The sequence below is a fragment of the Cyprinodon variegatus genome, unplaced genomic scaffold (assembly GCF_000732505.1).
Source record: "Cyprinodon variegatus isolate N-32 unplaced genomic scaffold, C_variegatus-1.0 Scaffold1228, whole genome shotgun sequence".
NCBI classification, from domain to species: Eukaryota; Metazoa; Chordata; class Actinopteri; order Cyprinodontiformes; family Cyprinodontidae; genus Cyprinodon; species Cyprinodon variegatus.
The window spans coordinates 152,085-163,148 of NW_015151681.1; the positions used below are offsets into that span (position 1 = coordinate 152,085).

At 39.7% G+C, this 11,064-nt stretch overlaps 1 protein-coding gene across 1 annotated transcript in view; it reads right to left on the reverse strand.

Moving 5' to 3' along the window:
• LOC107102274 (syntaxin-binding protein 1-like) overlaps positions 1-10,252 on the reverse strand; it is a 29,971-nt gene extending 19,719 nt beyond the window's left edge. Inside the window, exons 1-6 of the mRNA XM_015401510.1 lie at positions 10,139-10,252; positions 2,596-2,645; positions 2,434-2,515; positions 2,220-2,296; positions 2,023-2,101; positions 281-384 (exon numbers count right to left, since the gene is read on the reverse strand). Of these exons, the coding sequence (XP_015256996.1) occupies positions 281-384; positions 2,023-2,101; positions 2,220-2,296; positions 2,434-2,515; positions 2,596-2,645; positions 10,139-10,175 (429 nt within the window). The 5' untranslated portion in view covers positions 10,176-10,252. The remainder of the gene's footprint in view (positions 1-280; positions 385-2,022; positions 2,102-2,219; positions 2,297-2,433; positions 2,516-2,595; positions 2,646-10,138) is intronic.
• Positions 10,253-11,064: the final 812 nt, after the last annotated feature.

An 11,064-nucleotide genomic window follows, 5' to 3' on the forward strand; every position in this document is an offset into this window, starting at 1 on the left:
ATCTCCAACATCTATAAACAAAGGTGTTGATGGCAGCAGCACAGCTGATATTTCTCTCCAGGATGGAGTCACAGCTAAACAGGAACAGACGAAGTTTTTTAAGTGAATTGAATTTATTTTAATATCTTACCCAGCGAAGAAATATTGTCACTAATAAAATATTAAAAGCACGATAAATGTTCTGTCAACATGCAGTATGAAGCCAAACAGCCCTGTCTGTCACTAACTATGCTGTAGAAGATTTTCCCTCTTATCCCAGGGTGGGGGTGGGTTATCTTACCTGGGACTCATAGGGCAGGAAGGCTAAGTGGATCTCAGTCAAGGCCTTCATGGCTTTGGAGGCGCGAGATTTGGTCAGCAGTCCAAACAGGGAGTCTGGGATTGCTGCAAAGAACCATTTATCAACCAGTTATTCAGAGAAAGCAAGCTTATTTTAACTGCTAATTTATTCTATTCTACTGTATTTAAGGAAGTTATAGTTGGGCTGAAATACTTTGCATGAGAATGAATGCAAATAAATATGACATAGAGTAAATAATTCCATAATTTCTGCTTAAAACTGTGACTGTCTTAAAGTTGGGGAGGATTATGGATTAATTAGAAAGAAATCCACCAAAGTATAACAGACTGGATCATCTCGTATGGTCAGATAATTCTGAGGGCCTCCCATCCCTACATGGGTTTGTATCTGGCAGATCTTTTAACAAAAGGGGCAAACAGATTTTTTCAGTAAACTGTAAACTGAAATAATCTGTTCACCCTTTAATTTTTGCAAATAAAGAATAAATATGACCAAATCCACAGGATTTGTTGTTGGTGGTGAGGGGAATAAGCACAGTTAAAGACCTGCAGGTACATTTACTTCTTCCCATGTTTTGGAGGGGAACAGATTATTTCAGTAAACTGAATCATCCATTCTCGCCTCTACTCCTCCCATATATTTGGGAAATAAAGAGCAACTGTTTCCAATTTCTCTAAAATTGATATGTGTGATATGTTATACTAGAAATGTCCTTAATCCAGTAATATTTCATATTTTACATTAGAAGGGGATTGACCAGAAATTCTAATTTGTGTGCCCTGCTATCAGCCAGTTTTCATCCTCTTATATCAGCAATAAAAAATAAAAAATACACTACGTGTTGGAAATCTGTTTGGTGACTGATGTTTATTTCTGTCAGGCTAAAGGGACAAAAGTTGGAGAAATACCGATTCTCTTGGCGTTTAAAAAAACAACACAAAACAGCTTAAGAAGACCTCGTTAATGTATTTATTTTACAAATTTGTAAAAAGAGCAACCGATTAAACTGTATGTTACAAATTTGACATGATTATATGAGCTGTTTTCACCGAAAAATGATCAGTAGCACCTTGAAAATGGTCAGATCCGCCTCTCTGGCTGCAATGCGCGGTCCCGACACAGGGGGAACAGATTTTCACAGGGAAACAGAATTTCGCACAAGACCAGCATCATTCAGTTTGCTTTTCAGAGACCTCAAGCTGATGTGTACACCATGTAAACATGACATCATGTCTACGATTACAGCGTTTGAGTGACCCTCATTAAAATAATGTATGCACTGCTGCAGCATATCTGGTTCTTCCGTCTGTTCTGTACCATTTAAAAACTCCAAGGACCGACCACAGTAAAACAAAACCGCGTTAAACTGCTCATATAAGTGCCGCAGAACGGGCAAAACGCAACTCGATTAGCTTCCATCTTGGGTCATCATGAACGCTCCGGTTATCACTTCCGGGTAAGCTTCGAGGACAGTCCCTCCCTTTCCGTCGCATTTTGTCAGTTGTAAAAGTGTTTTCTGAAAAGTAAATTTGTTTTATTATTTGTAAAAGTGTTTTGTTTGTTGAAAATTTGTTTTCTCAAATGTAAAGTTGTTTCAAGATTTGTAAAAGTGTTTCAGATTTTTCATTGTTGGTTTGCACTTTCGGCCACCGTACTTTCAGCTGTTGGTACCGGATGTTCTGACCTGAACAAAGCCTGGAGTGTTGGTGAAATTCACTCACTGTCAGTGAAGAAGACGTGGGCTGCTCGGTACCTCGGTGCCTGGGGGTCCCTGAAGTCTTCAATAAGACCCTCGACAGACTGAAGCAACAGAGAGAATGTGTTGGTGGGGGCCAAGGAAGACATTGGTGCAATGGGGGGTTACTTACAAACAAAGATTTCTGTTTATTCATCAATGGACCAGTTCTGCTTCACTGACCTCATCTGAAGGTGTGATCAGGTAGATGGCCTCCATGGTGGGCAGAGGCTCCCGCCTCTTGGTTATGTCTTCAACGACTGCAGAGCAGAGCAGGGATGCTTTTTACTCAGAACACGTTATCGTTCAAACGTTCGTTTAAACTGAATACAGATTGAACAGCTCAAATGAAATAAGAGGCAGTTAAAGGGAGTCAGATGGAGGTGGTCTCACTTACTGGTGATCCCCTCTGACATGATGTCAGTCATCTTACAGCAGGAGGAGACCATCCTCATGCTCAGCTTATCCACCACCAGCACCTACATGAAAGAGAAGGTCAGCTATTGGTCAGACTGAACAACAGCATCTACAAAAAATGTAGTAGGAAAAGTTCCACTACCTTCCATTTTCCTTTCTCTCTTGCCTTTTTGATCACATTGTTCATTATCTCTGGAAGGTTAAAGAGTTCAAAGGTCAAACAAGCAGCAGCAAATGAACATTAACCCATTAAGGCATCATTGGATGCATCATTTAAAAACACTTGGCCCACCAAAAGGTGAGCCTCTGGATGAGATGATAAAACTAGAAGAAATGGATCACAGCATTAGTTAGCATCTTTTGATTCCTAAAATATTAGACCCACATTTAGTGAATTCAACCCACCCTAACCCTACCATCCCCACATAGACCTTCGATCATTAATAATGCATTATATATTTTAATGGTTAAGTCAGTAAACTGAAACTGGAGATTAAATGAAAACCTAAAGATCTGCAGACGAGTCATAACGGGAGTACTATAACAGGACTACTGCAGGAATACAGCAAGACTACAACTGTTCTTCAGCAGAACTACAGCAGTATGACAGCAGTATTGCAACAGTAAGGACAACAGCAATACTTTAATAGAACTACAATAGGACTACTGCAGGAATACCGGAGACTACAGCCGGACTACAAAAGGAATTCAGCAGTACTGTAACATGACTACACCAGGCCTAGCAAGACTACAGGAGTTCAAAGATAGGTCTACTGCTTGTCTACAGAAGTATTACAACAGGACAAGAGCAGTATTACAGCAAGACTACAGCAGTTATTTAGCAGTACAACAACAAGAATAAAGCAGTACTAAGCTGAGCTATAACTGGATTACAACAGTTTTTCAACAGCACTACAGCAGTAATATATTAGTACTTTAAACTAACTTTTACCCAATTCAATTTAGTTTATTTCTATAGCGCCAATTCCCAACACATGTCATCTCAAGGCGCTTTCCAGTTCAACCAGATCATACAGTCACATTGATTTTCAAGTTTTCTATCTAAGGAAAACCAGTTGATTACATCGACTCATTGACTCCAATGCAATCCCTCACACTAAGCATGCTTGTAGCGACAGTGGAAAGTAAAAACTCCCTTTTAACAAGAAGAAACTTCCAGCAGAACCAGACTCAGTGTGAGCGGCCATCTGCTGAGGCCGACTGGGGTTCAAGGAGACAGAAGCAGAGATACAGAAAGAAGTAGAGATACAAAAGGCAACCCAGAGCTCAGAAGCTATTAATCTAGTTTTCAGAAACACATCCACTCACCTTCTCACACATCTAAGTTTTCATTTCTTACACAAGCAACCAGGAAAATATGGAGAAATATTGAAACAAGGAAATGGGGAAGAGGATCTGCTCTGGTTAATGTTTCTGACATAGAAAGCTATACTTGGTTTATCACCATGGTAACGTGCATCATCTGGAGGCATCAGGGTCCAGAAAATACAACACAGATTAAGCTTTTACATTTCTCTACCCTCACCAAGACAGCATAATTATTGCTTTAGGTGTCATCTAGAAGGACAAAGACATTCCAGCTGTCTGGCTCATGGATAGAAGAGGTTAACCTAAGGTCAAGATGCTTCAGGTGTCATCTGTTCTCTGCCTTCAGCTGTGGTTTGGACACAGCTCACTAAAGGAGAGACAAAGTGAGCCCAAACTCATCCTGTAAGCATCTGCAAGCGAACCAAGTTTGGTCAGGTCAAGAGGTCGTACTTAAGGATTGTGGGACATATAAAGTGTTTATTTCTATTTAATTTGTCCTTCTTTCACAACAAATGAGAAAAAAATGTGGAAACAAGCAGCCAAAGAGAAATAATCTAGAAGCAATTCAGGGGGATTAGTTTAGACCTCAGTCCGCAGGGTCAGAAGAAAAGTTCTGTCTCCTTCAATCTTTGGAGCGGTTCAGTAGGATAAAACGGCCAATGGGCTCAGATCTCAGCCCCTCAGAAACACCAGGAACCTGTTAGGGATGAAATGATGCTAAAGTCCTAAAAGTGGTCTAGTTCTGTCTCTAACCTTTACAATGGACTTTAAAGGATCCATGCTGCACCAGAGCAAGGTCACACAGAACTCTTCATTCATTAGAAGTTGAAGTTCTTTTCTGGTTCTTGGTGTTATTGGTGGTCAAGACAGGTCAAGAAGAACCAGAGGTTTGTTACAATTCCAACCCAGCGTACAAGTGGACCAAGGTGGACCAAGCCTTCTGTCTCCACCATGACTCATGGTGGTAGCATCATGGTATGGGAAACGTTGTCTTCAGCCGGGACAGATGGGATCTCAGTCCTATAGTCAAAGTTTGGGTTCTTCCCAGGTGTTCTGGTTCTTATGTTTTAAGTGATTCTTTGTTTATTTTTAGGTCTGTTTTTTCACAGTGTCTAGTTTTGGGTTATCTTTCTTAATCAGGTATTCTTCTGTGTCTTCTGCTGTTTTCAAACCTTTGTGTCACGAGTCACTTTCCCGTCGACCCATCTTGTCTGGTTCTGTCATTGCTGTTATCTGTAGCATTTTAAAGCTGGAGGCATAGAAGGATTTTCAGCCCTGCAGCTTTGCTGTCTTTGGATGCTGGTGTGGTTTGGACTTTAGTTTATTTTGTCACTGGTCGACATTGTTTACAAAATCTTGCTCTTTGGTCCAAATTAACAAACCACAGACCATGATAGAATACAAACTGAGCTAAATTCAGAACATTCTTGAGTAGAAGCTACCAATGAGTTGGGTGGAGTTTCATTTTCTAGGAGAACCAAAACACTCCTGAGAAGATGATAATTTGGGTCAGAGGATACTCATCTCTCAGAAATCCAGTTCCATCCAATCTGGCTGACATCAGTGAAGGTAGTTCTACCAAGTTCTGACCCAGGGGACTGGATTACAATGAACATTTCTCATTTTTCAGACACCAGTTGTTTATAAAATTGAAAACATTAAAGGGGTCATAGAATGGTTCTATAGGGTATCTGGTCCTTAAGGTCTCTGAATAGGGTGTGTAACATCGGTTGGGCTGAAAATGCCATAGTTGCTGTTCTACGAGCCCTAATGCAAGCCTGGTTAAAAGCCCTAGAATGAAACGACAGGTTTTCTTCCTTTTATGGTATGCTCATGCTCTGCTGATCCAAGACACATCATAGCAACAAGCACTCACTCACTTAAAACATTAAATTGTTGATATGGTAGGGTGACCAGACGTCCTCTTTTTCCCAGACATGTCCTACCTTTCAGACCTAAAAAAGAGGGAATTTCAAATTGCTCATGGATTATGGTTGACCACAGTGCAGCATGTAGTCAAAACACACCGGGCACTCGAACCGAGCCCTCCGGGTGAGGATGGGCGGCTCATGGCTCTCTGCTGAGGTCCGGTCCAGTCAGAGGCCCAGTAGGCTGGTCTGTATGTCAATTTCAAAGCTGGACAAAAGTACAGGCCAGAACCAAATAAGGCAACATCCCCGAGTTTACATCAACTTGGCGCTTCGTTTGGATTCGCCCGTTGTATGGTGGAAGTTTAGAATTGTGAGATTTGAAGAGAAAGGAGATCAATGGGGTTTGAACTTCTCTGTACGTCTGTTTCACCCACTGAACTATCATTCACCTATGACAATGGAAACTCGGTTAAAATCCAAATCCCAGTTGTAGATTTCTGAGTGCTGCAGGAGAGACAGCATGGTTCATCACAGCAATGGTGATCAGAAACCTGCTTGTGAATGGCTGATCGAACCATTTAGATCAGATATTTCATTCAGGGGTCAATATGGCCACATGTCCTTTCTCTACAGCAGCTGGGAGGCCAGAAGCAGTTCTAACTGTTGCAGCCTTCCACTCTAAGGTGGAAGGTCTTCCCCCAGTAGGAGACGACTGTCCAATCTTTGTCCAAGGGGGAGGGACAGACCCACTGCAATCACCCCACTAATCTGCTCCCAATCCTCTTACCGTTGCCTGACGCTATTTCTGTCCTGTTTCTGTGTCAGTGGCTGTGACGTCACATGTAAACAGCGGCATTATTCTAGCTCAGATACACACTGGTAGAAACGCTAGAAAGACGATTCTGGACAGTTATTCAAATGATATATTGGTAATGTCAAAGGTTTAAAGAATAATCCATGCTGAGATCATCCTTCATTTACATCATTTAGAATTTATTAATTTTTCAAACTGATTTATAATAAATAACGTTATCTAATATTTGAAGCTGCTCAATTTATCCACCCTGCTTCATGTTACGCACATAATTTCCGTAGATAATTGTGAATAAGAAAAGTATTTTTAGTGTTTGTAGAATAATGAGACTGAATGTGAAGAAACAAAAGTATTTCCTCCAAACCCTGTCCTTTCTGACCTCGTTTTAGTAACCTTCAAACTTGATTTAACTGAGTTCTCCTCTGCAAATGTTAAAATGTTTCATTTTAGTAAATATTTACTTATAAAATGTAAAGAATTTATACTCTTTTTTTTAATCTCCTCTGTATCACAGTACAACACTTCAGCCACTTAATGTATTCCCCTGGATTATTTCCTTTCTATCCTTCGCACTAGAAAACACAAACCCATTTGAAAAAGAAATCAATTATTCATAAGAAGATAAGAATAATCCTAGGTATCTTTTTAAGACAGTTGCCAAACTCACAAAGAGCCATAGTTCTGTTAAACCATCCAACTGTCTGTCAAATATAAGATCATTGGCCTAGCCCTCTATATAATTAGATCATCTCTGGAAGGTGAGGCATCATTGGAAGTAACTATAGAACCTGAACTGCAGTGTGTTTGGACTGTTTTGATCCAGCTGAACTTTCAGAGTTAAATTATTGGTTTAATTTGAGCCTAGATCTGGTTCCTTTCGAGTCATTTCAATATATATTCCCTCCAATTTTAGATTTGATTAATCTTTTCCTAATGCAGGGACACAGAGCACAGCTTTTTAAGGTAGTTGAGGTAGCCGCTCACACTGAGCCTGGATCTGCTGGAGGTTTCTTTCTGTTAGGGAGTTTTTCCTCCCCTCCGTCACTCCATGCATGCTTTGTGTCAGGAATTGCTGTAAAGTCAATGGCACAATGCAATTGAATGGCTATCGTCCCAACAACCTAATGCAAGAGTAATGGTTCCAGCAAAGTCAGCAGGTTTTCCTGAGATAGAAAACATTCAATCAACCCGTCTAGATGATTAGAATTGCTTCTGTAAAGTACGGATGTCCTCATCTGATATTGAAAATTAGCCAGAATATTGTATAAGAATATCTATTAAACTGCATCAAAATCTAGGATATGAACAAGCTAATAGAAACACTTCACTTCTGTCATTAGTAATTTGCACTACCAGCGTGTGGAACTTTTATAATCCTTTTTAATAGGACATGACTCAATGATCTACTGTATTTGCACCATATTTAGTTTGCAATGCACAAAACTTTTTCATATTAATGCCATTTTGCACCATTGATTAGATTGTTTTCTTTTTTTCTTACATTGTTACATTAGGATCACTGCTGCACTTTATATTGGTAAAGTTTATCTTACTCCAACGGCATCATCATGACATTGTTGTAAGCTGTATGCAATGAAATTAATTTTGTATACACTCTGTGCATACAAAATGACAATAAAGTTTTTCTAAGTTTAAGTAATAAATAAGTTGTAATATTGTTTTGAAGTATCAGTCTTACCTGAATGAAAGATTCTGGCTACTTTGGAAACCTTAAGGTTCTTTTGAAAAAGCAAATCAACCTCTCAATGAACACATCAAGAGTTTATGTCAAGGTGAGACGTCCTGTTTGTAGTCAAGTTTATTTTCAGGGATTTACCATATTTACCAGTATTTGCAGATTTTTTATTTTTGTCAGACTGATGCAAACATTTTCACGAAGTAAACCAGACCTATGATCCATCAGTTAGTATTAGAGTCATTTTTATTTTATTTTTTTACCAAAAACAGTTTAAAAATGTTTGGATGAAAAATTATAACATCCATCTGTGCAACAATCTGTTCAAGTCCAACTATGGGGGAACTCTTGCCCCCCCTGGTGCTCAGAGGACATAAATGTCTGATGAGCACAGTGTCATGAAATGAACCCAGCAGACCCAAATAGGCCCAGGCTGCTTTCTTTGAGGACAGTAAAACCTGCAAGCTTCCTGACAGCCTTCTGCAGAAATCAGGTACCGGTTCTGCTTATCAGCTTCTCCAGATGAAAACATGTAAAATTATTCGCCCTGCAGAAAAAGGTGATGGGACCCGGGCTGGCAGATGGGAGTGCCAGAATCTGTTTCAGAGGAACCCCAGTAAGAGATCCTCAGAGCCCTCTCACAAATATTCAACCAGTGGTACCACAATATCAGAACTAGAACCAACGGACTGCTTTACAGCATTCTGCCACTGGGTTGAAAAGGCTGGAGGATAAGAACCTTTACTGGATCACTCCTAGCTTTTTTATTGTAGCTTTTATTTGATTTAATTTCTTCCTTATTTACCTATTTATCTACATCTTTTCTGACAGAAACATCTTCTGGATAATTAAAAATCGAAACTTTACATCATTCTGTCTCCATTTTCCCATTGTGCAGAATCTATTAGTTCAATCTCTAACGTTCTGCTCTCTCTGCTTTTTCTCTTAGTAGCTTCACCTGGTCTGTTCCTGTTTGGCTGCGACTCCATCCTGGAGAGAAATATCAGCTGTGCTGCTGCCATCAACACCTTTGTTTATAGATGTTCGAGCTCAGCCTATTTTTCAGTGTAGTCCAGTGTAGCAGATGGCCGCTCACACTGAGCCTGGTTCTGCTGGAGGTTTCTTCCTGTTAAAAGGGACTTTTTCCTCTCCACTGTCGCTACAAGCATGCTTAGTGTGAGGGATTGCCTTCCAGTCAATGAGTCGATGCAATCAAATGGTTTTCCTTAGATAGAAAACTTTTAATCAATTTGACTGGATGATTTGGTTGAACTGTAAAGTGCCGTGAGATGACATATGTTGTGAATTGACGCTATAGAAATAAACTGAATTTAATTTTATTTAATTGTTTCATGCTACTCAGGATAACTTAAATGAATCATTTGAAACCAAAAGTTTGCTTTCATCTGGGAGTTAAACCTGCTGCTATCAGCTGATGTCTCATCATCCTGACCACAAAGTCCTGACCATTTGTCAAAACATATTTTTAAAACATTTTTAAAAGAATGAGCACAAATCTGTGTGCAAAATGAGACAGAAGGACTTTTTAAATCTGCTTTCGCGTTTGGTAGAATCTGTTCTCCTCTCCCTCTGTCAAGCAGTTAATCCCACAGACACAGATTAGAGACCCGGGATTTACACCGTCCAAGGTCTCCATGTTTTATTCTCAGAATAAACAGCAAAATAAAAGCTTCAGAAAGGCTGTGGTCCAATAAAACACAGATAAACTGGTTAGAATTGGCCGGATGGTGTCAGAGTCAACAGTTTAGGACAATTCCAGAGCAGAAATCTGCCAATAGATGACAAATTATCAACAATAATCCCAATAATCCACACTTCTGGACTATATGCAGGCGCGCCTCACACACTGAGCAGAACCATCTACTGAACTTTGCTCCGAAGAATTTCACACATTTCTCTTCTTCAGTCACAGTAACCTTCTCCTAAAATGAAAATAGATAAAAACTGTCCTTACTTTCCCCAGCGATGGCTTTCAGTCCCAGCGGAGCCATGGTGCGTCCTTTACGCAGTGCGCGCGCCTCGGACTGCGCTGCGCTTATGCGGACCCACAGGCTTCCGGTCCAAAATAAAAGCCTGTTATTCTATCTGTCTGGACACATTTATTAGAAAACTAAAGGATCGACGCTTCTGATGGTTTCTGTCATCGACACACCTGGAACTGTTTGATCTGTTAAAGTGGAAACAGACTGACTTCACTGCCTTCAGGTTCCTCTTCTAATACTAAAGGAAGTTCTAATGAGGATGTACGCTGGAACAGACACGGTTTTTTTTCCTTAAAAAACGGTGTTTAACAAATAATTTAAAAATAATAAGGTGATTCAGCTTAGATAGGATCCCAGTTTTCATCTGCTATTTTTTTTCCAAAACAAATTAAGAAAAATACTCTAATTTATAAAGCTGAATTTATCAGTTGTTCTTGAGTTATAATTGTGATTTTATAGAAAAAGGTTATTTTAACTTAAATTAAGTCAAAAATATGTAACATTCCTAAATTCTGATTGTATATTGACCTAAAAAGACATTGAATTTTATTTAAACCTAATTGAATAGAAATGTCACTTCATGCAGCTACTTATAATGTATTTGAATCCCTTGCCCTGTTTTTTATTTCATGCTTTTCTGTTCCCTCATGAGAACACACTGGTCCCCTTCTGGCCCCCTGGTATGATTTGGTCTAGAACCGCCACTGGGCTTCAGGGACCATGTCACATCAGGTCTCCTCATCTCCAGTGCATTAACTGTTAAATCTCCGGATCACTCTGGAGGAAGATGGAGGTTCAAAGAACCAAAACCTGCATCTTCCATCCTAAACCTGGAGGTGTTTAATTTGATGACAAACTAACTTCATTTAGAATCAGAAACGAAAGAAATAAAACAGCA